The sequence below is a fragment of the Hippoglossus stenolepis genome, chromosome 13, assembly GCF_022539355.2.
Source record: "Hippoglossus stenolepis isolate QCI-W04-F060 chromosome 13, HSTE1.2, whole genome shotgun sequence".
Taxonomy (NCBI): Eukaryota; Metazoa; Chordata; class Actinopteri; order Pleuronectiformes; family Pleuronectidae; genus Hippoglossus; species Hippoglossus stenolepis.
In genome coordinates this window covers 20,420,435-20,447,462 of record NC_061495.1, presented here as the reverse complement: position 1 = coordinate 20,447,462, position 27,028 = coordinate 20,420,435, and the positions used below count along the sequence as shown (strand labels likewise).

Sequence of the window (27,028 nt, the reverse complement as noted above, 5' to 3'; positions counted from 1 at the left end):
TGAATATATACATACCAATTTATTATTAGAATTATTATTAAAAATGAATACAACAATCTAAAAACTTAATTTTGAATACAGCTTTAATTAAGCTTTAATAGTTCCCTATCTACATAAGTCAAAAGTCAAATAATTGGAAAATACAAAAATCATTATGTATTTTCAAAATAAAATAAAATAAGATATGCCGTGAGTATATTTGAGGTTGGTTTGTGAATGATTTACCAGGTGTAAAGTAATGAGTAAAAAACGTGAGAGTTAGTGATGTCACGAAGCAGAGACAAAGAGTCAAAACCAGCAGTTTTTAGTGGGATGATGAAGCTTAGTTAATGGAGGAGAGGATTCAGCAGGTGATGCACCAAGAGCAGGATTGTTGGAAGTCACTCGGATGGTAGCGTGATGCCACCTCCCATCCCCTCTCAGGCAGTCGTACCTCACTCAGGATATGAGTTGCATTCTTTGCTCTCAAAAGCTCCGGAGTTTCCTCCAGTGTAGTTAGACCTTTACCCTTCACACCCTCTTCTAGATCCCTCCTGTATTCTTTCTACAGGACGGAAGAAGAGCAGAAAGTCTGCAGAGAAGGGCACACAGGCAGGCCAGGCCAAGGCACACGTACAGACAGTACAAGGGCAAAGCTCTGCCGCTTTGCCCCTTGAGCGCAAAGCCACCAAGTCTCCACTGAAAAAAGAAACTAAGCAGTGATAGACTAAGAGTTAAGTTCTCTTGTAGACATTTTTGTCTTATTATTTTATAAAGTGGCGACATTGGTGACTTTGGCAAAAAACTTTATAACAGACAAGAAGAATCACATTTTGCCAAATATAACATGGAAACAAAAACACAACATAACAATTCCAAGTCAGTATTTCACCATAAAAACATTGCGGCGTCATTCAAGTCATTACATGCATACATGCAGACTTTTAACTGAAAGGTTTTTATAGACAACTGCTACATGAAGGGTGAAAGAAGGAGTCCAACATGTCAGTGGATAAAATTATAAACGGAAATATTAAACTAATTTCTAAAAAGTCACAGAATGGATAGAGACAAGGGAGATGGATGTTTCATTAACAGTTTAGAGTTTTGTAGGGAATCATGCAAAAGAATTAAAAACTGAACTGTATGGGTGGACCTACATGAGGGAAGGAAACACTCGTGGTATTAAAGGAAAGTAGTGTATAGAAACAAAAAGAGGGATCATGGCTGTAATGTGGTCTTAGTGTTATTATAAAGGATGGGTGAGGTAAAAAGGGGAAGTTATCAGGTATAAATTATCCTTTAGTTACCTCACTGGCTATTTTGGTGGCATGTCTGACATGTATCATGGCAGGGGTGACCTCCAAGCCTGAGAGGTTCTTGCCCCTCATGTGCTCCTCAAAGTCCTTCCTATAGTCTTTCTATCGGCCGCAGACATGAGACATGGGACAGACAGACCTCAGGTGAGCACATGCAAGCAGGGCCGGTTCACAATGCAGATACCTCATCCTGGTTTACACCTTTCTGCATATAGTGACACAGATGCCTGCGTCTGCAGTCTCTAATGTCAGTATTAGTGTGTCTGTGTGAATGTGTAGGAACTCTTATGTTGGGAGTCTGGAGTTTAACACTGGAGTAATGACAATCAAATCAAATGTATTACATGTCTATAATTACAAAATCTACAATCTAGGCTACTTAGACATCTTTCAGATGCTGCGAGAAACAAATACTTTACCTGTGTCATACTTTAAATGAGAGAAAGATTAAACTATCTGAAATTATTATATTATTATATAAGTTGAATATATATTATATCACATGTATTATTCTAATATATACAGTATTAGAGAACAGCAATGTGCAAGGCATTTTACACCTTCTTAAAGTTTCTTAAGCACACAATGTTAAAGTGACACTATGCAACATCTACTGAGCAACAGCGCCCCCTGCAGCCACACCTGGTGGTTGATTATGTTGGGCTCTGTGTCCGAGCGATTAAGTGGCTTTCATGAACGGCATTAAAAGCATTGTAAAGGTTTTTTCCAAACTTCAGAACCATTCTGTGAGTCTAATATAAACAACAGCTTGACATCCAAAGAGATGAAGTATGTCAAAATACTGTCGAACAAGAGGTAGAACAATAAAGGTTAATTATATTGGAGAGAGGCCTGAAATAGAAAGTAAACTGCATTTGTGGTTACTTGAAGCTCAGAGGTGAGAGACTGGGTGTTTACCTGGCTCTGCATGTGCTGGGCATCCTTTGCCGTCACATATGTGGGTGTCTCAAAGTCCAGCATGGCCTTACCCCTCTCCTTCTCATACTTCTCCTTATATTTCACCTGCAGCAGAGATGTAATGTCAACAGACGGTTAGAAAGATGTTACACACGTACATTATACAATGGTTTTCATTTAGAAATCAAACAGAAAAATTGGAAGATGTTTGAGTTGTGTAATCTATCGGCAGCATCAAGTCTGCATTCATTTTTGTCAGAGTGAAGAAAGAGAGAAGACAGTTGAAACCCACAGCTGTGTTTTGGGGGAAGGTGCAGTGTTTATTGGATGCCAGAAATTGCACCACTTACATTGCTCTGAAGTTCAGAAGCCTCCTTGTGATGAAGCTGTTCTGGTGTGTCAGCAATCATATGGTAGTGACCCTTACTCTCCTCAAATTTCTTCTTGTAGACGTACTATGGGGGAATTCCCAGTCAAGTAAGACAGAACAACTCAGTACAGCAAACAAGAAAAAGAGCGTCTGAATGAAAGTTTACTCGCATCCATTACAGTATATTTTAATGGGAAAAACTGTGGAAAAAGCTCTTAGCAATGTCAAAAATATATACTCACAAAATAATGAGTGAATTAAAAAATGGTGGTTAAAGATAGAATGAAAATGATTTAAATTAATGGAGAAACGTTACATTTTTTGTTAAGTGAAAATTAATAAACTAAAGGAGAAACAATTAGCTTAAGGGAAAAAATGAAGCTGAATAAGTGAAATAGCAGAGGTAATAGATGGCGAAAGTATGGGAGGGTCAAAGGTCAAGGGTGAGAGGGGTTGGGTAAGGATCACTACCAGATGAGGTCACAGAATAGCGTCGGTGTGGATGATGGAGCTTTAATGCATGAGATGGTCAATGAGCAGGTGAAAGTGTTAATGATGTAGAGGTGATGGAAACGCTGAGTTCAGACACATTTCAGTGACGCACAGGGCGCAGTGAAATGTGAACAGACTCCCAGCAGATTCCTGAGTGACAGCGTGAGATGGTTAAAGGGCGACGCTGCCTTACGGTGCTGGACAGTTTGCTGGTGCTCAGGTTGTGCTGCATGGACAGAGACTCGGCCATGTCGGTCACAGGCTTGTGGAGCTTCTTCAGGTCGAGCTTGTACTTCACCTGTGGACAATGATCACAACACATGAAAAACTAATGCATGCTACTGTAATTCGCTACTGTTGGACATTTTTTTCAACTTTACCTGTTTGTTAATACAAACATTGTTTTTAATCACCTTTTATTGACTTTTTCTTCTTTATATTTCATCGATTTATGTCATTGTTATTAAAGCTTTTTAAATACAGTATTTGATTAGTTTCCTTGTTTCTTGGCTCATCAGTCATTTGTGAAGCACTAACCTGTATGAAAGGCTCAATACAAATAAAGATTGATTGATGGATATTTTACTGTAGATCATTTTCATATATTTATTTGGTGAGATTGTGAATGAAGTGGTATATCGGTGCGAATATAAATTCTTGCATCCTGAAAAAGGGGATATAGTCGTTTGGGAGATTATTCAATTTTTGGAAGATTTATTTTTATTTAATTAAACACACAATATATATCATATTCAATAGTTTGGGGGGGGAGAAGAGTGTTTGTTTGACATAATGCTTCTAGTAATGGATGGATGGAATGATGCAGCTCAGGAGAAAACCTACCTCACTTGCCAGCACATTGGCATCCTTCATGGTCTGGTAAATCTTACTGTCCTTCAGGTCATACTGTGGTTTCCTTCCTTTCATCTCCTTGTCAAACTTCTCCTTGTACTTCAACTAATAGGACGGGATATACATGTGTTAATACAGCTGGTTGATTTCAGGGAGACCAAAACCATCGGAAGATATAAATGACTCCATCACACTGGAAACAACATAATGCTTTTTTTTGTATAAAGTGTATAAAAAGGGATGAGTTACTTATATTGTATAGATTCTCTTTTTGTAAAAGAAGTGCACACTCTTTTCAATATTAACCCTCAACTTCAATTACATCCCTTGTTATACAAGAAAAATGAAAAACTGCAGTCAAAGTTTGTATCTTAAAAAATATTTCCATGCATCAATTTATTTATAATTATAGTGATAATCAGTCCAGGAGGGCAAGAACATCTCAAAGGGCATGTTCACGTCTGCATTTCGGTTCCAGGCTTGAGAAGAAAGTCGTATATATTGTTGTACTTTATTCCAAGTTTTCAAATTGGTCTTTATGTCTAATCACAACCAACATAAGGTATTAGACAGTGTTGGTGCACTGTCATAATGTCTCCTTACATTGTCAGTGCTGAAACCAAACCAGCAGTTGTGGAGATGCCCTCAGATGCTGTTCAGACCTTAACTCGTGCATCTGTATATAACCACTTTATGCATGTGTTCAGCTAATGGACTGTAGTTCACACCCGACATTAGAATACATCTCAGTAAGTCTCCACTGACGATGTGTGAATGGATTTTCCAATTTGATTTCATTGCTTTTCAATCGCTGAAACTTTATTACAATTCTGTTCTTAAAGTATTTTAGGTGCATTTTCTTATGTTTAAAACCAACTTTTGCTCTGACCACTCAAGATGCATTTTAATGTAAAGTGTGAACTGAGTCTAATATAACATTTTGTGAGGCACAGAGACACAACGCGGACTTCATATATAAAGAAGTATATATGAAAGAGATAAGACTATGATTGTGGTTGTTTCAGGGTGGGGGTTGGATTCTTCTTTGGAAAGAAGGATCAACCACTTTTAGAGAGAAAGTCAGACAGGGTAAGATCCCTAAGTATCATCTTAGAAGAAAAAACATCAAAATCTAGCACAAATAATTAATTATTCTACACGTCAAACGTACCAACATTTCAGAAAGACCCATTTCTGAGTGACCCGGGAGAAAATTGGGAAAATTATTAAATGTTAAACTTCAAAAGAAAAAAATTAGTGTACAGTATTGGCACCAGTGGAACTAACGCAACAAAGCAATGCTTGTCTATGCTTATTAAAGAGCCAGAGCGTGTTAGGTAAACAAAAAAGCAGAGGGTGCACATGATGCCAAGCTGCACTAAAAATAAAATAATTTGGAAACATTTGACAAGATAAATCTTTTCATAAAATCTCCTCGAGCTTTGTATCTAAAGCTCAGTGAATCCCCCAGTAAAATCAGAAATTAACCAATCAGTCATTCAAGAGAGGCTACGAAGGGAACGGAGAGACAGAGCAGACACACACACACACACAGTAGCGGCCCATTAATTACAGGGCATGAACCTCCTTACATCACTAGTCACGGAACTCATTTTCTTAATGTGGCGCATCATGGGTGTATCATAGGAAGCGGCTCCATGGAGGGAGGTCTTGCCCTCCACCTACAAAGCGCAGTGAGATGGATGGATGAGAACATGGAACAAGACATTACGGAAGGAGAGAAATGAGGAATAAGGAGAGAAAAGTATATAAAGAGGAAGGAGGAGGAGGACAGATGTAGGGATGGAGATGGGACGTGTACAATGACATGAGCAGTTAAACATGTACATCTACTTTCATGGAGTGACAGATTAAGGCATGGATTATAAATGCATGATGGCAGAGGAAGCGTTATGAAAGAGCTGCTAGTTCTATCGTTAGTCTCCTAACACAACTGTAGCTAAGCATCTACCACAGCATCGCTAATCTGCAAATATTAGGTCATGGAAGCTGATCTGACGTGGACACTGAGGCAGCTGGTGTTGAAAGGCTTCCACTGACGGATTCCAGCCACCATGTATGTGAAAATGACTGTAGAGAACCAGTGGGAAAGCTCTGTGACTGGCCCGTGGCTTCAAGAGACAGATTTGGTTTGATGTACCTGGCTGTTCAGCTTGGACACCTCAGTGGCCAGAGCGATGTCTGGGCGGTGGGCCAGAGAACTTCCACGGCTCGCCTCCTGACGGGCCTTGTCACGGTAGCCGATCTGATGGAGACAAGGACAGTTTATTTTACGGGCTTTGTCGTTAAAAGCTTTTTGGTGCCATTTTGTCATTACACATCATTTGTGGGAGAACAACAGTTTTATAGATTTTTCTGTTTTGATGGATCATGTAGTAGCAACATATTTCTCTGCCATTCCTCTCATTAAATGGTCTCAAAATTGTGGACCAGTGATGACATTTAATATGCAAACATTAGATCAATACTTTACAATTGATGCTTTTTATTATGCGTTCAAATGCCCCACATTAAAAGATGTGTTCCATGCCAATGTTTGGTATATTTTTTTCTGCAAAACATTGCTTATATGACAATTAATTTTTCACTTTTATTCACGCTATGACGTCTTAATCCAGTTTTGTGAATTGATCACACAAGTGAGAGTCAAAGGTGACTCTGCATCTGTCTAATCATGGGACTGCAAAACAGAGATGTGTTTACGCAGTATGTCAGTCTGTTTGACACAAAGAGGGCGTATACATATGGTATTTCTGTCTTTGAATGCATCTACTTGACGTTTACCTCACTGATGAGTTTGGCAGCCTGGGTAGCCTTCCTTATGTCAGGACGGTCAACTACAGATGTGTAGTGGAGGTTGGCTTTGGCAGCCTTCTTATAAGCAATCTGTGGCATTGGGCACAAGAGCAGACAGAATACAATTTATACTATAAACTGACCAGCTCAACAAGAGGACATGGGACTATCCCAATATATAGATTGTAGCTGTAAATCAAATCTATAAAATGTTATTTATGACAACATTGTGGGGATGACTCACACTGCTCTGACTCTTGGCCACGTCGATGGCATGCTTGACTTCGGGTGGAACGATCATGAGGTTATACGCTGACTTGCCCTTATCCTTCTCATACTTTGCTTTATACAGTTTCTGAAAAGAGAGAATTGAAGCGTTAATATGGCAGAACAAAAATAATTCAGGATTATGAGGTGGATGATCTTATTTCTCTGAAACACATGTGAGAAAGTTGTACCCCGCTGACAAGCTTGTTGATCTCCTTGCTGTGGACTGTGTCACGAGTCTGAGGCAGAGTAGTAAACGAGCCTGACTGCATGTCCTTCTTACTGGCCTCCTTGTATTTGCTCTGAGGAAGGAAATAAAGATCTCAACATGTTTTGTTGTAGCTATAAAAACAGGTGCTAAAGTGTAATATTTCTGACAAAGATTTACTCAAAAACAGATGTATTTTCTATTGAGTTTTTTTTACCTCTGATGCCAGACTTCGCACAGCCTTGGCATGGAGGATTTGAGGAGTGTCGCTGACAGGCATGTAATGGCCCTTCGCCAGCTCATACTTCTCTTTGTATTTCACCTGGAGGGCAGAAATGAACACATTATTAGTTTACAACATTCTAAACAATATTCTCTGTGCCTTGTAGTAATTACATTTCATTGTATAGTTGCTGATAAAGAAGAGGGAAACTTACAGTACTGGCCATCTCATTATTTATCTTGCACAGGACGGCTAACTTGTCATCAACGATAGGAATCACACAGCCCTTGAGCATCTCTTTGTCATACTTGTACTCAACCTGTGGGTGAAACGATGAGAGAAATTCAGAAAAACCCTGTTGCAGGTTGTTTAATTGAAAAAAATAAAGGACACATAAATAAAAAGCAATAACTCACGTCACTCTGTTGCATGGAGTTCCTGGCATTATTGAGGAAGTCAGGTCTGTCCGTTGTCCATATCCATTTGTTCTTGGTGGCTTCATACTTTTTCCTGTAGTCCAGCTAGTAATTAACACAATAGTACATGTTTTATCATTACTTTCAGAGTTTAACTTTACTCAATAATCAACAGAAACAGAACTTTCCAAATACCGTCACTTACATTGCTGATGTTCTTGTAAGCCTCCTTGGCAGCACGAATCTCATAAGCATCCGGGGCGATGTTGATCTGAGCCTTGCTCCTCTCGTACACCTCTTTATATTTCAGCTTCAAGATGAATGAAAAAACACACCGTCAAACACAAAAACATGTTTCATATTTTTGGATGGAACCTTTTGGAGTGGGACTTACATTGCTGGTGATCTCCTTGACCTTCTTCATGTGCTGCTGGTGTGGGGTGTCGAAAGGCAAGGTGTATCCCTTAGCCTTGGTCTTGTTGTACTCCATCTTGTAGAGGATCTGAGGAGTAATAATCACAAGAAAGTCAGATGCAATTAAAAAAATAAGTGAAGACATATTTCTGGTATAAAAGAAACACCAAAACTTACATCACTGATCTTCTTGCTGCGTTTGTGGGTCTCATACTCGGGTGTCTCCAGAATGGAGGTGAACTTGTCCTTGGCACGTTCATACTGCTCCCTGTATCTCCACTGATGGAGGAGGAGGAGGACGTGAAAACACAAAAGAAGTTAGTATCTCTCAATCAATTTGCTGCTGTGATAATTTAATTAACGTGTTTTTTGACAACTGGCTATGCTTATAATTTGTACTAAAGTAAATAAACTAAACTTAAACTATGCTAGAAAAAGGGGTGAATGAATTTGTGAAGAGATGCTGAAATGACAGCGGAATATTTTTTTTTTCAAAAGTCATATTTCAGCATTAAATGTCCTCCTTAAAGTCAATTCAGATGAGGACACTGCAATAAGTACTTTCGTTTTTATATACTAAAGCTGAGGTGTAAACATTTTTTATCCTACAGTTTTTCATTTAGTCGTCAGGTTTTTCTTCGACAGTTCTCTGACAGCGTAAAATTCTTAAATAGTTAACCATTTCAATGCAATGTATTATGTAACCTGATTGAATAATAGCAATGTGTTTGATGAGTGCCATGCATATGTTTATGTACAAAAAACATGCTTTATGAAACATGCACAAACACAAAATGAGTTATTATCCAGGTGAACATACAGACAAGGACACGTGTTACCACAAATTCAGTCATGAAATTCTGCAGTGCCCACGTAGTTCATGATGACCAGATCATCTTATGCTCCTGCTCACGGAATCTGAGGCTGATGCATAGAGTGGCTTCTACAAATATTATTCATAAGATTTAGTCAAGAGAGGACAGTAGAATGAATTTGGAACCTTAACAGTGTCAGATAAGAAATTGGGGAAATTAGTGGATTATCTACATAAAACAATTTAAATTAAAAATCTACCCATTGGTTTAATCAAACATCTAAAATTAAAACATATATAAAACAGGTATAGATCCATTTTATCAAATTGTATCAAATCAGCCAAAGCTGCAATTTTCTGCATAACTGACTCTAAATATGTTTTTTTGCAATAAAGCAACTTCTGCACTAGATTTTGACGTGAGTTCAAAGTTTGATAATCAATGTAACATGAAGATAAATGAATAGGTGATGGAGGGATTAAAGCATGAAAGATAATAAGGGTGGAAGTTTAGGAATTAAAGTGATATGAATGGAGGGAAGCGGTTTCTACAGTGTATTTCTAAAAGCAGCTGAGTGGAACAAAGTTATATCATATATAACTTGTCCTAAAACTACACAGTGATTCTGCCTGTTTGTGGACAGAGATCAGAATCACCATTGTTCTGTGGCTGTTTACCTTACTGCCCATAGTGGACTGATAAAGGGCTGTGAGGATGTCAGGGCGGTGGAACTCATTGCAGCCGCCCCTTAGGAGTTCCTTTGCTCTGGATGTATACTTTGCCTGTCCACACACACAACACATACACACACACAGCATGCCATAGTTGAGGACAGGTTAAAAAAAACAGCAGTAACACTGGGAGGACTGGAGAAATACTCCGGAGATCCAAGTGTGACGAAGGAGCTGTTGGGTCCTCCTCTGTGCCATCAGAGCGACATAAATAGTTTCTTTCTCAAGATTCAAGATTTACAATTGAATCATCACTGAATGAGTTATGATGCATCTTTCTGATCGCACAGATGAAGGAGGAGCTGTAATTTGAGTGGCACTATTTACAGCAACCTGTGTGGGTTGAAAAGATAAAGAGAACAAGCAGAAACTGATTCATGTAGGGAGAAGGGAGAGAAGTTTTATCACAGCCATGCGACGTTGACCACCAGAGGCAGGTCTCTCGACAACCTCATGCACCAGTGACATAGGCCTGGATTGGTCTGGAGGTTGCAGCAGAGGAGGCAGGCCGGTCGTACCACACAACCAGGGCGTTTACCTGGCTGAACTTCCTGTTCTCCCTGGCCAGCTGGTATCTAGGATCATCTGTAGTAATGGTGAACCTATCCCTGGTCTTCTCATAATTAGCTCTGTAGGCTCTCTGCTCAGAGAGTCAGATGGTAGTTAGACAAACATTCGGTGAACAACGTGAACTGTCATGTGAAACTTCTCCAGGGAACAAAGGAAGGTTAGAACAAGTTGACATGAAGAAAAATGGACACGTTTTAAGCAGTTGATAACATTATCTCACATATACAATAAGTGCAGGTCATAATCGTTACAAGAAATTATCAAATAATACTATGAATTCACTTTTACCTCCAAGCTGAGTCCAATAGAGATGCACAGAGACAGAGAAATATCAACAATGATTAATGCATCTATTTTTAACAAATGTGATTCAACTAAATAATTATAACATTTCTTCTATGAAAATGATTTTCAATAGAAAGAATGAAAGGACTCACATCGTTAATGAGAACTGATGCGTTCTTGACGGCCTCGAAGAACGGCGTGTTGCAGGTGTACTTGAAGTTGCCTTTGTTCTTCTCATAGGAGGCTTTGTACAGTCTCTGTTACCAAGAAATGAAACTCCATTAAATCTCCTTGCACATAAGAAGTACACTGACATTAAGTAAGATTACAAAAGTAGTATGTGGCATTTTCTCAGCAGTTTATCAACTTAAAGAGAGTCTTTACCTCACTGTACAAAGTCTTGTTCCTCTCAGCCTGCAACAGTTCAGGTGTGTCCCACACGTAGCAGCCAATACCTTTCAGCCATTCCAGGTCCTCCTTGTACTTGATCTATAAAAAGATATCAGAAGGTATTTCATTTAGCATTGCACAGCATGAGAATATGATAATATGCCCTTCTACCTACCGCTGGTAAATATTTAAACAGCATGCTCAGTACTCACGCTGCTGATGTTATCATTGGCAATTTTGCTGAAGAAGAACTCAGGACGGTCAGGGATGGACTTCCATGTCCCCAGAGAGTTAATGTACTTCTCCCTGTATTTAACCTGAGGTAAAGAGATTGAGAGATAGACAGTAAGAAAGGTGCAAGTGCTCAAATCAAAATTAAATTAAAACTTTTTGTCAACATTGTCTGAATATTAAGGTGCATAGACGTTCATAACAAATGATCAACCAGCTGCTTTCTAATTGCTGACCTCACTGATGTCATCAGTGACTCTGCGGTGGTAGGTGATGTCCAGAGCGTCCTTGACTGTGCGGTAGTGGCCCCTGGAAAGCTCAAAGGTCTCTTTGTAGCGAAGCTGAACACAGGAAGAACAAGTCAGATATTCATCAAACACAAATGCATTTGTGTTTATAGCATCACCTCTCTATCAGTCATTGGTCAATTTTGTACTGATTTTTAGGGGTAGCATTTTGTAGGGCAACAATGTATGAAACAATAATTTAGATTATTATTGGAAGCAAAAGGTCACTATTAACTAAGACATTCTTTACTCACTTAGTCAAATGGAGAATAAAGGTTTAATTACAAGTTTTCTGGGTAACTGCTCTGACCAGTTAACATCCAATTTCTATTTTCAGTCTACACTAAAAAAAGCAAAAATGAATATTCATGGTATAAATATAAAAAATGTATATTGTTTGTAATGAAGGTTCTTCAGTGAGCATACTCACATCGCTGGACTGGAGGTAGGCTTTCTTGGCACGGATCAACAAAGGTGTGTCCGCGATGGCAGTGTACCTGTACTTCATCTTCTCATACTGCTCTTTGTACTTGATCTAAGGGAGGAAACAATTCATGTTTCACATCAGAAATTTGTTTCACAATACAGATGGATAATTCAAGGTACAATAGCCCACTGCTTTGCAGCAAGGAAGAGGAGGTATGAGGAAGACATACATCACTGCAGACCACTTTCATTTTTCTAGCATGGCCCATGTTTGGAGTTTCACTTTCTTGAGTAAAGTGAACTCTCTCCTTAGCGGCCAGATCTGTGTACTTGTACTGCAGAGAAACCAGACAAAAGGAATAATTAGATTTTCAGAAAAAGAGCATAAATTTGTGTTTTAAAAAAACATCAACAACAAAACATTTTATTGTGATGCAGTATCTGAAATTGCCTTGTTGGTCAGCTGCTGGGCCCATTTGGCTCTCTTGATGTCAACAGCGTCTAAAGGAGTGGAGACCTTTGCCATCTCCTCCTTGCTCTGGGCTTTGTAGATCAGCTGAATATTGAGAAGACCAAAAAGTCAGGTTAGTTATTAATGCCTGATGATATAAATCTATTAATTTAAAGTGATGATATGTGTTCTGGAAAACAACTCACGTTGCTCATGTGGGACTTGAGCTCATTCACACGCTTGTACTCGGGAGTTTCGAGGACAACAGAGAAGTTGGCAAGGTTCTTCTTGGCCTCCACTGGATAGTTCACCTTTTAGAAATGAAAAACAGGCCACATAACTTGATGCCACTGTAAAAAGTTCAATATGATAGCATAATGATGAATATATTAGGTTAATGATATAATGAGATATTCAAAAGGAGATACATACCCTGTGTTTGGTGATGTTGCGGACGTGCACCATCTCTGGGGTGTTGTACAAGAAGCAGCCAACGCCTCTGAGCCACATCAGATCCTCTTTGTATTTCAGCTAAAGGCACAAAATGATTTTAACACACAGTTTCTGACAAGTTAATTTAGTGAATGTCTTTGTCAAACCTAGGGCTCTACTCATCATACCTCGCTGGTGATCTCATTGACGTGGGCGCAGTGCATCAGCTGAGGTGTAATGGGCAAAGAGATATGCTGGCCTCGGCTGTTGTAGTATTTCTCTCTGTAGCACAGCTAGGATTAGAAGTGAACAAAAATGTGGCATAAATACAACATATCATTTAACACTATGAAGCTACATGAATAAAAAGATGAGCATCAATTATGTGAATATGATTCCGTACTTCGCTGAGATGCTGTTGGTTCATCTTGACTTGTTTGATATCAGGGGTGTGGTAGGTTGTGTGGATCTTGTCCTTTTTCTTGTGGTACTCTTCACGATACAGACGCTGTGGAAGAGAAGAAGGCAGAATATGAGCTTGTTTCATCCACTTAATGTGTCAAAGGGTAGTAGTGTTAATCTCCATCAGCACAGTTTGTTGTCTTACATCATTGACAATCTTGTGAGCTTTCCTTGCGTTGACAAAGTTGACCCCCTCTGGATGAAGAGTGTAGGACTTTGCCTTCATCATCTCATAGGCTTCCTTGTACTTCACCTACAGAAATAAAAGCAAGAGTATGTTATCAGAACATTCAGTGCCCTACGTTATCAATAGAGCTCAATTTATGTCAAGAAAAAAATCTCAATGTGATTTCAAAGTGAAATACTTACATAGCTGGTTATGGTGCTGTTCAGCTTAGCCTGCTTGATGAGCACCGTGTCGTGGGGCAGGGAGTAACCGGTCGGCATAGAGGTCTTGTTGGCCTCTTTGTAGCAGTTCTAAGAGAAGCAGAAACAATGGGGTGAGACGGAATGAATTTAAATACATTAGATACCATATATAGAACAACACATACTGAAACCCCAGAGGGGAAACCTAAAGGAAAAACCTTTTAAGAGTAATCTAATGATTAAACTCACTTCCTATTTGCTAGCTAAAGTAGTGCATTATGTTGATTTTCAGCAATTTCTTCACGTGAAATATGTGCATTGTATTGTAGGGCCCACACAAATTCCCAGAATGAAATGAAAAATGCTATAGAGGCTCTAAAAAATATGTGATTGCTAAGTACACCTGTGATGTGTCTAAAATCTCAAATCATTGCTCACTAAAGCATAAACAATAGCATGTGCTTTGGCATTGTGCTGCGTATCTACAGAAAATATTTGTACAGTGTACACATTGTCCATATATGATGGTAAAACCTAAACAAGTAAACTGGGGGCTGTATTATAAATTCACTTACATCACTCTGGATGTGGTTTCCCAGACGTGCTCTTTCTGTGTCCATGGTAACAGCAGGAGCAGTGTTTGTTCCCTTGACATTGGCATTGTAGTCATAGCGGTAGTGCAGCTGGAAAAAAGAGAAGAAAAATATATGAGATGTGAGGTCCTTAGTTTGTGTTTTAAAATGAAATATCGATAGTCAAGATCGTTTGGAAAATGTATTGTCACTTACATCGCTCAGGTTCTGAGCATTCTGCTTGGCCGTCTCATACACGGGTGTATCTGTCACCACTGAGTATTCCTTGAAAGCCTCAATGCCTTTAGCTCTGTACTTGTTCTGGAAGAGAAGTACAAGAACGTGGCGATGAGCATGGACTCTAAATAAAAACTTAACGGAAAAAAATTGACTGAAAATGAGGAATGAGTATGTTGAGTGGACTAACCTCACTCTGCAGATCACTAGCATGCTTGACGCGAAGGATCTCTGGTGTATCCCAGGCATAGCAGCCGATACCCTTCAGCCAGTTGAGATCATCCTTGTAGAAGATCTGGAAAAAGCAAACAAGGAAACACCTGACCTTTCTATCCATCAAAAATAATATAACTGGCAAAATTTAAGTAAAAATGTGGTTGTAATTTTGTAATGTGATAGCAAGAGTGCTGTTACTCACGTCGCTGAGTTGCTCGTTGACCTTGCGTGCTTGGGTGTACACCTGCATGTCGGGAAGACATATCCACTGGTGAAGATACTTGCGGTAGTGGATGCCGCTGACAGTGGACTGGGTCTTGCGGGCAGACAGGATCTCCAGCATGTCTGGGGGGATGTGGTTCTTGGCCTTGTTCTTCTCATAGTCCTCCTTGTACAGACGCTATTAAGATGGACGACACATGGCAATTTCAGCTCTGGGTTTCGGTATGTAGAAAATAATCCACACATCTTTTTTACAACTGAGCTAATTTTGCATTCCTCATAAAAACAAATTTATGGAAGATGAAATTCAACTTACGTCTAGCACCAGCTTTCCAGCTTTGACACAGCGAGCAGTAGCAGGATCGTCAGCAAGAGACTTGGGCAGACTGTAGAGGGATTTGAACTTCTCATAGTCCTCCTTGTACTTCACCTACAGGGGCAAGATGAATCAGATTTGATTTTTAACGCTCAACAGAGAAACCCCCAAGTGAAGAAAATCCCAGTTTCTAAAAGACATGGAATAAAATTAGCAGAAAAATAAAAGTTGAACTCACGCTGCTCAGAATGACCTTCTGATTTTTGGCATGTTGCAAAGCATGTGAGTCATGTGGAATCCGGTAGCTCTTGTCTTTGATTTTGTCCCATGCAGCTGTGTAGTTTTTCTGTTGATAGAAAACACAATATTGTGAACATAATATTGTATGTAAACAACTGTTGACAAGGCTGACATCTTCAATCTGCCATTGACAGATACGGTAAGTTAATCTTTACTTACGTTGCTGAAGTAGTGTTTGAAGTTGCGGCACTTGGCATAGTCATAGGTATCCAGAACAGTGGTGTACAGATGCTTCTCCTTGTGATAAGCCTCCCTATAGTTGAGCTGTCAACAATAATTATGGAATTAGTGCAGTCAACTGGAGGCAGGCATTTTAAACTGAAATAATATGTGTTAAAAGTGCAGCTCACTCACGTCACTGGCCCAGGTGTGACCCAGAACAGCAGTCACATAAGCTGGGGTGTCTGTTACAATGGAGTAATTGTTGAATTCTTTCTTGGCCTCATCTCTGTATTTCAGCTAAAAGGGAAGAAAATACATTGGTATCTTATCACAGTTCCACAAACTAAAGAATTGAATTACTTTCATGAAATCTAATGATGGTTCTAAACAATAACATCTTGGCTCAGTTAACTCATAAACTGTGAATGATGTTTTTTAAAGTTTCCCCTGTAGCAACTCACTTCACTCTGCAGCTCAGAGGACTTCTTAGCACGAAGAATCTCAGGTGTATCCCAGACATAGCAGCCAATACCTTTCATCCAGGTCAGGTCCTCCTTGTAGAACACCTAATTCAAAGTAAACAGAAAAATGCAAAAGTTATATGTTTAATAATAGAGAAAGCACTTGGATTTTTTGTCCAATCTCTTTCTTGAAAACAGAAAAATCTATTATAACATATCAAGCTTAAACAAACTTTAAACAAACTTTGTTCTTTTAAAAAACAAAAAATATTCTCACTGAATTAGAACAAATCCATACAACTTCTATTACAATAGCTCTCAAGACCCTAAAAAAGAGCTTTTATCAACTATCAATAAACCCAATATCATTTACTGTATACAAAAATAGTTATTCGAGTACACTGCCTATATATCCAGTATAAAATAAAACAATTGATGTGACAAGAGTTTGTTTAGTCGTCTGCAACAGGACATTGCACAAGCACCAGTCATGCAGAATGAAGGACCTACATCACTGAGAATCTCATTGGTCTTGCGGGCACGAATGATATCCTCCTGTTCGGGATGACAAGTCCACTGGTGCAGGTAGGTGCGGTAGAGGACGTCGCTCAGCATGTCCTGGCACCTTTTAGCGACTTGGTTAGCGATGACGGTGGGTGGGAGGTGAGTCTTGGTCTTGTTTTGATGGTAGGCCTGCTGGTAGAGCCTCTGCAAAGAAATGAATAGAATCAACAGTGAGAGATGTGCCAATAAAACTGTAAGACAAATTTATATATGTATGTGTATGTGGAATAAATTGCAAAACTATTAACAATATCTTACCAGTCCCTTGTTCTTCTCCTGCTGTCCACAGCGCATCACCTCAGGGAAATCGACCAGGGTTGAAGCCATGTAGTGGCCCTTAGCCTTCTCATGGGAATCCTTGTACTTGACCTGGAAATCAGAAAAAAGTCTTGATTTTGTTTAGAAAACATGATGATCCTCTTTGCTTTTGCCTTTCCAGCACTGACTACTCAAAAGAAGTGCACTCACATCACTAGCGATCTCACTGCCCTTCTTGCCGCTAAGAAGTGGGATGTATTCATGGTTCAGCTGGTAACCTGAAGCCTTAGAGTCATCCCATTGTTGTTTGTAGAATTTCTGAAATGACACAAAGAATGCACAAAGTTGAAACAAGGCAAATAAAAATATGTGATATATAATGTATCATATAATCTACAAGTGATAAAATTACCTCACTGATGACCTTCGCCACATCCCTGCTATGGGCCAGTTGAGGAGTGTCTTCTGAACCAATGTAAATACCCTTCTCTGCATTGAACGTTTCTTTGTACTTCAGCTATTATACAAAGATAAGAATATTATTTAGATTTGTTTATTCATATGCATTTTGAAATTTGGCAATTTAAATATTAAAATTCAACATACATCACTGAGGTTGGCAGCATTTATCTTTGCCAGGATGAGCTCGGGTCGGTCAACAATCAGGGTGAATTTGCCAAAGGCGTCTTTGGCACCCTTCTTGTAAAGTCTCTGCAAATAGAAATTCGAGTGACAAGATGAGACACACTTAGCTGGTGCCAAATTGACTAAAATAAAAAAAGATAAATCCAAAACAGAAGTGAGCACAGCTATCATACTTCGTTGAGAATCTCCTGGGCCTTCTTGACCTTGACGTGGTGAACAGAGTCAGCTGCCATCCATCCGCAGCCACGGATCCATTCCAGGTCAGCCTTGTAAATGTTCTGAGTACAGAAACAAAGACACATTTTTTATGGGTGGGTTGATCATTTTCAGTGAGTTTATTGTGTGAAAATTCTAAATAAGTCCTAGTTTGGTGTAATTCCTGAGAGCACTCACATCACTTTGAAGTTCATATGCTTTGCGGGCCTGGATGACATCGTTCTGGTCTGGCATACAAGTCCACTGGTGCAGGCGAGTTCTGTAGCGGTCATCGTTTACTTGGATCTGGCATTTCTTGGCCAATTCAAACTGAAGCATGTCCACTGGCAGTTTGTACTTGGTCTTGACCTTGTTGTAGTCTTTCCTGTACAGGTTATCACTGGCAATCCTGGCTGAGTTCAAAGCCAGCATGATCAGAGGGTCGTCTTCCACGCAGCGGGCACCAATGTGGTGGCCGAGCTGCTTGCGGTATGACTCAAGGTATTTGTGCTGCAGGACAGACAAAAATTATTATCTCTATTTTAATGTGTTCTCAGTCAAATAACAAATAATTACAAGTGGAAATGATAACTGTAACCGTAGTCTTGCTACTCACATTACTCTGCACTTTGGTTGTCGCGATGCACTGCTTGATTGGCACAGCATCTCCAGGCATGAAGTACCCTGTGGCTTTAACCTGGTCCCATGCTTTGGTGTAAAGTTTCTACAAAAGAGGGAAATACTTATCATAGGTTTATCATAATGCGGCATTTATGAAGCTGATAACAAGAGGGGGAAAATATACAGCTCAGTGTTGAGGAATTGAATTATGCAGAAAAATAAATCCTAAGAGGTGTAATCTTACAGGGTGAATGTTCTTAGCCACTTCTCTGGCTGTGGCAAGAATTGGAGTGTCCACCAGTGAGTACTTGGTCTTGTCCTGGTGCCAGGCTTCACGATATTTGGCCTGAAAAAATGAGAAACCAACATTTAGTGACAGGAAACTCATTTTATGTAAGGTGATTTAAAATCCAAACAGGATCTGAAAAGGAGAGTCATCCTCACCTCATTCAGGACAGCAGCAGCATTCTTGGCAGAGATCATGTCCACTCTGTCAGTCGGAACTGTGAATTTCTGTGTATCCAACTTGACACGGTAGCCTCTCTATAAAAGCAAGAACGATTTTCTGATTAAACAACTGTTTTAAATGTTGAATGAATGACTGTGATGTTACAAGTATTAATAAATTCAGACTGAGGTGGTCAGTAGTAATCAGACTTACATCAGATATGGCCTTCTGTGCGTTTTTCACCTTAATAACATCCACACACTCATGTGGAATCCATCCACATCCACGTATCCACTCCATATCAGCTTTGTACACAGCCTGATGAAACAAAGCAGGCAGATTTGTTAATGACATGTAGTTTGTACAGAACACATTACAATGTGAACGATTCTAGAGAAAAAAAACATGATCATTGTTACAATAATGAATGTGAATGAATGCTATCTGTGTTCACTACCATAAACCTACATCACTCTGGAGATCGTAGGCCTTTCTGGCCTGGACCACATCAGTGGAGTCTGGCAGGCAGGTCCAGTTGTGCAGGTGAGTCCTGTAGTTGAAGTCATTGACCTGGATCTGGCATTTCTTGGCCAGTTCAAGATTCAGCATGTCCACTGGCAGGTGGAACTTGGTCTTGGACTTGTTGAAGTCCTTCTTGTACAAGGCATCACTGGCAATCTTGGCTGAGTTCATAGCCAGCATGATCAGAGGGTCGTCCTGCACGCAGCGGGCACCAATGTGGTGGCCGAGCTGCTTGCGGTATGCTGTCTTATACTTGTACTAAAAGAGAAGATACGAGAGGTTAATGACAATTCTGGAAATAACTAGCTCGCAAATCTGATATTAAAAACCTTATCCATAGTTTTTTTCTTACATCACTGACGATGTCTCTGGATGCTCTAGCCTTCAGCACAGCGATAGCGTCTTCTTTGATGTGGTAGCCTTTGGCCTTCTGGTCATCCCACGTCTTAGTGTACAGTTTCTGCAAGTATCGTCAAAAAATACTGTAAAACATACTGTCAACACATGAAATTCAGGGATAATACATTTCAAGGGATTATATAATTTGATCATTCAAGATATATATTCTTAGGTCCTAAGTGATTGTAACTTCAAACTTACATTGCTGATATTGATGGCATTGGCCTTGGACAGTTCAAGGGTGGGGGTGTCAGGTGGAATGTGAAAGCTGAGCTTGTCCTTATTCCAGACTTCCCTATATTTCCACTGTCAGAAAGAAACGAAAAATGAAAACCATGAACTACTTTGTTTTGACACATTCATTTAAACAGATATTTGTACAAAATATTTAGTTTTACAGATTTAAATTCATCAGAAATATAAGTAAGTTTGCTGGAAAATGTTATTACTCACATCACTGATATTGTCAGCGTTTTGCTTGGACAGGACGATAGCTGGGAGGTCTACAACGCTGGTGAACTTGACAGAGCTGGCGGGCTGGCGGTAGAGCCTCTCATTGAGAATAGTCTGGGCGTTTCTTGCTTTGATGACGTCTACAGAGTCCTGAGGTGACCAGCCATATCCTCTCAGCCACTCCAGATCAGCTCTGTATACGGCCTAGAAAACAGATTAATACTGAATCAGTTTCGACTTCATTAAATACCTTTGAGGGATCCAATTAAAATCTGTTGGATGCAGATTGAAAACGTTGGGTAGGATATGAGAATCTATAAAACTAAGACATTTTTATTTGCATGTTCGTGAAAACACAGTCAATTAATATAATTTCTATAAAAGTGATCATTTTTGTTATAGCAGTAAAAGTAGGATTAGAACTCACAACAATAACACCAAACTTGCCTTCCTTACTTCAGCAACATGCCTCAAGCCACTAAACTTTGCATGTACTTACATCACTCTGCATGTCGTAGACCTTTCTAGCCTGGACTACATCACTTGAGTCTGGCAGGCACGTCCATTGGTGCAAGTGAGTTCTATAGTTGAAGTCGTTCACTTGCTTCTGGCACTTCTTGGCCAGTTCAAGTGCCAGCATGTCCGGTGGAAGGTTGTACTTGGTCTTGGTCTTGTTGAAGTCCTTCTTATAGATGTTGTCACTGGAGATCTTGGCTGCGTGTGCAGCCAACATACTCAGCGGGTCGTCTTTTACACTAAGGGCACCTATATGATGGCCACACTGCTTGCGGAAACCAGCCTTGTATTTGTACTGAAAATTTGAGATAAATATTGTTTCGTTATTTTCTAAATGAAAATCATTTCAGTAAAATGAAAAAAATGGAGAAGAATACAGCTTGTAAAATAACAAAATAAAGGGAATGTAAAAACTTGACTTACATCGCTGATGATGTCTCGGGAGGCTTTGGCCGCTAAAACAGAAACTGCATCTTTGGGCAGGTAGTAGCCCTGGTTGATGGTGTCCATGTAACCTTCACGATAATATTTCTGGAGTAATACAAATGATGCTGTCAATGATGTGTCTCATTTGATACAAGATACAGAACCAATGGAGCAGACAATTAAAATTACACTAGATGATGATGTGATGAAAAAGTCTGCCATCATGTTATCATTTCGTTCCAATCCTCAAACTAAGGCCTATAAGCATATTTAATAAAAAGACAGTTTCTGATATATCAATGATCTGCAATATATGAATTGGTTATACAAATAAATAGAGAGGTGCTGCTTTACCAGACTGGTGTTGAGTTTATTCTGTTTGGCCAGGACAATCTCTGGGGTGTCAGGCATGACGTGAAGTTTGGTCTTATCATTTTCCCAGGCAGCAGTATAAGCTTTCTGTAAACAGCATATGAACACAGATTAGTGACACCTGACTTTATTTTGTCGTAGAACATGAACATAATACAAACAGAGCTTTGGCTAAAACAAGTTACACCTAAACATGTTATACTTTTCTGTTGATGGGGAAAAATACAATTAACTCCAATGAAATAATATGAATTAGGATGAGCTGTCTTTACCTTATCCATGATCTGGGCATTGGCCTGAGCAAGGGCATATGGCATGTCACATGTATTGGCAGTGAACTTGAAGTTCCTAGGATGCTGACGGTACTTAATCTCACTGAGGATCTCTCCTGCTTTCTTGGCCTTTTCCACATCAACTGACCCTATTGGCACCCAACCAGTCCCCCTGATCCATTCCATGTCAGCCTTGTACACGGCCTAAAAGTAGGGAGACAAGCAGAGTCACAGTTAGTTTAAATTTAATGTGAATGGAGTAGTCAGCAAATACAGTTTGACAACAGTCTCAAAACTTACGTCACTCTGCAGGTCATACGCCTTTCTGGCCTGGACCACATCAGTGGAGTCTGGCAGGCAGGTCCAGTTGTGCAGGTGAGTCCTGTAGTTGAAGTCATTGACCTGGATCTGGCATTTCTTGGCCAGTTCAAGATTCAGCATGTCCACTGGCAGGTGGAACTTGGTCTTGGACTTGTTGAAGTCCTTCTTGTACAAGGCATCACTGGCAATCTTGCCTGAGTTCATAGCCAGCATGATCAGAGGGTCGTCGCGAACACTGAGGGCCCCGATGTGGTGGCCCACCTGCTTGCGGTATCCTGTCTTGTATTTGTACTGCACCGAGAGAAAGAGGAAAGTGAAAGTTCAGTGAATAAACAAATGTCACAATAAGAGAGGTGAGAATTTAACTTCAAGTTACGTACATCGCTGATAATTTCTCTTCCTCGTTTGGCAGCAATTACAGAGACAGCATCGGCCTTGAGGTCATAGCCCTTTCTGAACATCTCATCGACACCTTGCCTGTAGAGTTTCTGAAAACAGAAATGAAAACAAATGAATTACAAAATGAAAACCATGATGCCCAAAATGCTTAAATTCACTGACAACTACAGAGAAACCTAGATCAAGTCGAAACAAACATACCTTGCTGATGTTGTATGCATTAGCTTTGGAAAGCAACATCTCAGGCATGTCAGGGATCACATGAGTCTTCATCTTCTCAGCCTCCCAAGCCGCAATGTAGTTTTTCTATGGGGAGAAACCAAAAAAGAAATCATGAACACAAATTAGTAATCGCAAGATGAAGACTCAGTAAATGTACATCATTTGTAAAAGAGGGATGTTCTTTACCTTGTTGATAGTTTCAGCATTTGTTTTGGCTAAGACCATGGACATGGAGGTCATGTCAGTCTTATACTTCAGTGTTTGTGGTTTCTGCCTGTAGAGATGTTCATTGAGGATTTTTCCAGCATTCTTGGCTTTCAACACATCCAGCGAACCAATGGGGATCCATCCCACACCTACAACCTCATCCATGTCGGCTTTGTACACAGCCTGAAGATAAAAGCGTGAACATGTGACATCAAAACACATGAGTGTCGTATATTGAGGTATGCTGAATATGTCAAAGAAGTGCTTACATCACTTTGTAGATTATAGGCTTTCCTGGCCTGTACGACATCACTGGAGTCTGGCAGGCAAGTCCACTGGTGAAGCCTTGTGATGTAGTTTGCGTGATTGACCTGAATCTGGCATTTCTTGGCCAATTCAAGGCTCAGCATATCTACTGGCAGGTGGAACTTGGTCTTGGACTTGTTGAAGTCCTTCTTGTACAGAACATCACTGGCAATCTTTCCTGAGTTCAGAGCCAGCACGATCAGAGGGTCGTCTTGCACGCAGCGAGCACCGATGTGGTGGCCGACCTGCTTACGGTATCCCACCTTGTACTTGTACTACAGAAATTGGCAGAAAAAGATCTTGATGTTGCAACTAGAACATCCGTCACAATGTGCCAATAAAATGAACAGATATATGATGGAGTACAGTCACTCACATCGCTGACAATGTCCCTTGAGGCCTTAGCAGCCCTCACAGAGACTGCATCCGGAGGGAGGAAATAGCCCTTGCTAATTGCTTCCTCAAAGCCTTGTCTGTATAGTTTCTGCAAAGAAAGACATACATTAATACATTTTCTATGCTAGAATTATTTGATTATTCAAGTCTTTTACACCAAATGGAGGTGTAATTGTGGCATTAAGAAAAGCTTAAGGATATCAAGAATATTCCCAGTGGGAAGTTTGCAGTGGGACTATGTTAAAGGATCATATTCAAAGAACCTCCCTTGTGACTGCTAATTCAAGCAATGATATTTAGGTGGTTATCAGTTAACATATCTGCCATTAAAAGGGTTTCCAAATTCTGTGAAAATTATTTCAAATATAAGAAAAGATTGTCACACCACCAAGATAAATACTAGTCAGGATATATTGTAGAGAGATAGGATAGAAAAGATCGCACAACACAAATATTCAGGGATTGTCTTCCTGTCACATGCAATATGAATAATACTCACCCTGCTCATGTTGATAGCATTCTGTTGAGACAGGACGATTTCCGGAGTGTCAGGGTTGATGTGCAGCTTGATCTTGTCCTTCTCCCATGCATCGATGTAGAGATGCTGGAAGAAACCACAGATAATCCAAATTTTAAGTGTGCTTTTAACTAAAGAAATTGTGAGAGTGAAATCTCCAGTGTAAATCTAGGTGAGGATGAATGCTACTTTGTTAATGGTCAAGGCATTATTCTTTGCCAGAACAATGTTCATGGCATCTGTAGGGCTGGTGAAGGGAACAGTGCTGGGGATCTGCATAATTATTTGAATAGGATTTCTCACCTTGTTCATAACCTGAGCATTGGCCTTAGCCAGTGCCATGGGCATGTCCTCAGTGGTGCTCTTGAACTTGTAGTTGGATGGGGGCTGACGATACCCTCTTTCACTCAGGATCTCACAAGCTTTCTTCGCCTTCACTACATCCAGTGAACCTATAGGCACCCATCCAATACCCTGCATCGATCTCTGATCCTCCTTGTAAATATTCTGGACGGACCAAAAAGGTTTCTTGTTGTGAGAAATGTCCCAAATTGGAAAAATATACATTCAAAAAAATCATATACTCACATCACTCTGGATGTCATAAGCACGTCTGGCCTGGACGACATCGCTGGAGTCTGGCAGGCAAGTCCAGTTGTGCAAACGGGTGATGTAGTTGGCGTGGTTGACCTGGATCTGGTTCTTCTTGGCCAGTTCAAACGCAATCATGTCCACTGGCAGGTTGAACTTGGTCTTGGACTTGTTGAAGTCCTTCTTGTACAGAGCATCACTGGCAATCCTGGCTGAGTTCAGAGCCAGCATGAGCAGAGGGTCGTCCTGCACGCAGCGGGCCCCGATGTGGTGGCCGATCTGCTTACGGTATCCTGTCTTGTACTTGTACTGGAAGAAAAAATTAATTATTTAATTGTGTGTACCAGTTACATTCACACTTTTTACAATGCGGAAAATTAGGTCATTTTGTTCACAATACTCAAACTGGCAAACTAGAATTAGCTGCCAAAAGTGAAATGCATGACATCCGTCCAATAGGAGAGAATGTTCTACATGTAAAATACCTCCCTGCTGCAAATATGATGAATATCACAATTATCTGTTTTTTTCAATTCAACACTTACATCACTGGCAATATCCCTGGAAGCCCTGGCTGCAATGATAGAGACGGCATCATTGCGTATATCGTAGCCCTTCTTCTTGGCATCTTCATGGGCCTGTGTGTACTTTTTCTGTAAACAAACAAAAACATGCCAAAGAAATTACATATATACTGTACATGTATTCATGCAAGTAATCCTTTTGTTCCGTGATAACTGTTAAATCTTTTACATACCAAGCTGTAGTTGACATTGTTTGCTTTGGCCAGTATAATATCCATAGCATCAGGCATAAGATGGATCTTTGTCTTGTCATTCTCCCAGGCTTCATGATAGGATTTCTGCAGGCAAAGAAACCAACGACACAGGAATTTACTGACAATATGAACTCTGGAATGTTTTCATTTTTAAGATAAAATACAAAAAAATTCATGTTCATAAATAGTTGAGTAGTTTAATACTTTACTGCATAATTATTTAAATAGGATTTCTCACCTTGTTCATAACCTGAGCATTGGCCTTAGCCAGTGCCATGGGCATGTCCTCAGTGGTGATCTTGAACTTGTAGTTGGATGGGGGCTGACGATACCCTCTTTCACTCAGGATCTCACAAGCTTTCTTCGCCTTCACTACATCCAGTGAACCTATAGGCACCCATCCAATACCCTGCATCGATCTCTGATCCTCCTTGTAAACATTCTGGAAAGAACAAAAAGGGTTTCTTGTTGTGAGAAATGTCCCAAATTGGAAAAATATACATTAAAAAAAATCATATACTCACATCACTCTGGATGTCATAAGCACGTCTGGCTTGGACGACGTCGCTGGAGTCTGGCAGGCAAGTCCAGTTGTGCAAACGGGTGATGTAGTTGGCGTGGTTGACCTGGATCTGGTTCTTCTTGGCCAGTTCAAACGCAATCATGTCCACTGGCAGGTTGAACTTGGTCTTGGACTTGTTGAAGTCCTTCTTGTACAGAACATCACTGGCAATCCTGGCTGAGTTCAGAGCCAGCATGAGCAGAGGGTCGTCCTGCACGCAGCGGGCCCCGATGTGGTGGCCGAGCTGCTTACGGTATCCTGTCTTGTACTTGTACTGGAAGAAAAAATAAATTATTTGATTGTGTGTACCAGTTACATTCACACTTTTTACAATGCGGAAAATTAGGTCATTTGTTCACAATACTCAAACTGGCAAAATAGAATTAGCTGCCAAAAGTGAAATGCATGACATCCGTCCAATAGGAGAGAATGTTCTACATGTAAAATACCTCCCTGCTGTAAATATGATGAATATCACAATTATCTGTTACTTTTCAATTCAACACTTACATCACTGGCAATATCCCTGGAAGCCCTGGCTGCAATGATAGAGACGGCATCATTGCGTATATCGTAACCCTTCTTCTTGGCATCTTCATGGGCCTGTGTGTACTTTTTCTGTAAACAAACAAAAACATGCCACAGATGTTAAACATGTTCATTTTTCATTTTAAATGGAGCTAGATGATAAGTAAGTATAATTGTTTTGTTTAAGTTGAATCATTTCTTCATATTATCATATATGAAACACTTTTATCCAAATAAATAATTAAAAGCCTGACGTAACTAGAAATGTATACAAAATATATTATTATGAGTATTATGAGT

At 39.9% G+C, this 27,028-nt stretch overlaps 1 protein-coding gene across 16 annotated transcripts in view; it reads right to left on the bottom strand.

Moving 5' to 3' along the window:
* Positions 1-27,028, bottom strand: part of neb (nebulin) — a 56,891-nt gene that overhangs the window by 8,283 nt on the left and 21,580 nt on the right. For 9 of the 16 annotated variants that reach the window (XM_035174597.2, XM_035174605.2, XM_035174609.2 and 6 more), the window contains exons 53-125: positions 26,711-26,818; positions 26,163-26,474; positions 25,877-26,080; positions 25,618-25,722; positions 25,406-25,513; positions 24,858-25,169; positions 24,573-24,776; positions 24,252-24,356; positions 23,733-23,840; positions 23,320-23,631; positions 23,030-23,233; positions 22,823-22,927; positions 22,603-22,710; positions 22,202-22,513; positions 21,902-22,105; positions 21,612-21,716; positions 21,255-21,362; positions 20,815-21,126; positions 20,316-20,519; positions 20,064-20,168; positions 19,816-19,923; positions 19,410-19,721; positions 19,155-19,259; positions 18,938-19,036; positions 18,738-18,839; positions 18,489-18,596; positions 18,071-18,382; positions 17,851-17,955; positions 17,639-17,743; positions 17,445-17,549; positions 17,243-17,350; positions 17,033-17,143; positions 16,721-16,918; positions 16,211-16,315; positions 15,942-16,046; positions 15,747-15,851; positions 15,526-15,633; positions 15,288-15,401; positions 14,952-15,149; positions 14,724-14,828; positions 14,513-14,617; positions 14,300-14,407; positions 13,725-13,832; positions 13,501-13,608; positions 13,297-13,401; positions 13,082-13,186; positions 12,894-12,992; positions 12,668-12,772; positions 12,462-12,566; positions 12,241-12,345; positions 12,015-12,119; positions 11,534-11,638; positions 11,279-11,383; positions 11,061-11,165; positions 10,829-10,933; positions 9,768-9,872; positions 8,453-8,554; positions 8,256-8,363; positions 8,067-8,171; positions 7,862-7,966; positions 7,660-7,764; positions 7,440-7,544; positions 7,206-7,316; positions 6,992-7,102; positions 6,736-6,837; positions 6,092-6,196; positions 5,523-5,612; positions 3,922-4,035; positions 3,272-3,376; positions 2,567-2,671; positions 2,217-2,321; positions 1,290-1,400; positions 434-544 (exon numbers count right to left, since the gene is read on the bottom strand). In XM_035174597.2, the coding sequence (XP_035030488.1) occupies positions 434-544; positions 1,290-1,400; positions 2,217-2,321; positions 2,567-2,671; positions 3,272-3,376; positions 3,922-4,035; positions 5,523-5,612; positions 6,092-6,196; positions 6,736-6,837; positions 6,992-7,102; positions 7,206-7,316; positions 7,440-7,544; positions 7,660-7,764; positions 7,862-7,966; positions 8,067-8,171; positions 8,256-8,363; positions 8,453-8,554; positions 9,768-9,872; positions 10,829-10,933; positions 11,061-11,165; positions 11,279-11,383; positions 11,534-11,638; positions 12,015-12,119; positions 12,241-12,345; positions 12,462-12,566; positions 12,668-12,772; positions 12,894-12,992; positions 13,082-13,186; positions 13,297-13,401; positions 13,501-13,608; positions 13,725-13,832; positions 14,300-14,407; positions 14,513-14,617; positions 14,724-14,828; positions 14,952-15,149; positions 15,288-15,401; positions 15,526-15,633; positions 15,747-15,851; positions 15,942-16,046; positions 16,211-16,315; positions 16,721-16,918; positions 17,033-17,143; positions 17,243-17,350; positions 17,445-17,549; positions 17,639-17,743; positions 17,851-17,955; positions 18,071-18,382; positions 18,489-18,596; positions 18,738-18,839; positions 18,938-19,036; positions 19,155-19,259; positions 19,410-19,721; positions 19,816-19,923; positions 20,064-20,168; positions 20,316-20,519; positions 20,815-21,126; positions 21,255-21,362; positions 21,612-21,716; positions 21,902-22,105; positions 22,202-22,513; positions 22,603-22,710; positions 22,823-22,927; positions 23,030-23,233; positions 23,320-23,631; positions 23,733-23,840; positions 24,252-24,356; positions 24,573-24,776; positions 24,858-25,169; positions 25,406-25,513; positions 25,618-25,722; positions 25,877-26,080; positions 26,163-26,474; positions 26,711-26,818 (9,846 nt within the window). Of the gene's footprint in view, positions 1-433; positions 545-1,289; positions 1,401-2,216; positions 2,322-2,566; positions 2,672-3,271; positions 3,377-3,921; positions 4,036-5,522; positions 5,613-6,091; positions 6,197-6,735; positions 6,838-6,991; positions 7,103-7,205; positions 7,317-7,439; positions 7,545-7,659; positions 7,765-7,861; positions 7,967-8,066; positions 8,172-8,255; positions 8,364-8,452; positions 8,555-9,767; positions 9,873-10,359; positions 10,462-10,828; positions 10,934-11,060; positions 11,166-11,278; positions 11,384-11,533; positions 11,639-12,014; positions 12,120-12,240; positions 12,346-12,461; positions 12,567-12,667; positions 12,773-12,893; positions 12,993-13,081; positions 13,187-13,296; positions 13,402-13,500; positions 13,609-13,724; positions 13,833-14,299; positions 14,408-14,512; positions 14,618-14,723; positions 14,829-14,951; positions 15,150-15,287; positions 15,402-15,525; positions 15,634-15,746; positions 15,852-15,941; positions 16,047-16,210; positions 16,316-16,720; positions 16,919-17,032; positions 17,144-17,242; positions 17,351-17,444; positions 17,550-17,638; positions 17,744-17,850; positions 17,956-18,070; positions 18,383-18,488; positions 18,597-18,737; positions 18,840-18,937; positions 19,037-19,154; positions 19,260-19,409; positions 19,722-19,815; positions 19,924-20,063; positions 20,169-20,315; positions 20,520-20,814; positions 21,127-21,254; positions 21,363-21,611; positions 21,717-21,901; positions 22,106-22,201; positions 22,514-22,602; positions 22,711-22,822; positions 22,928-23,029; positions 23,234-23,319; positions 23,632-23,732; positions 23,841-24,251; positions 24,357-24,572; positions 24,777-24,857; positions 25,170-25,405; positions 25,514-25,617; positions 25,723-25,876; positions 26,081-26,162; positions 26,475-26,710; positions 26,819-27,028 lie in introns of all 16 variants that reach the window. The other 7 variants (XM_035174604.2, XM_035174608.2, XM_035174603.2 and 4 more) reach the window with 7 other exon arrangements.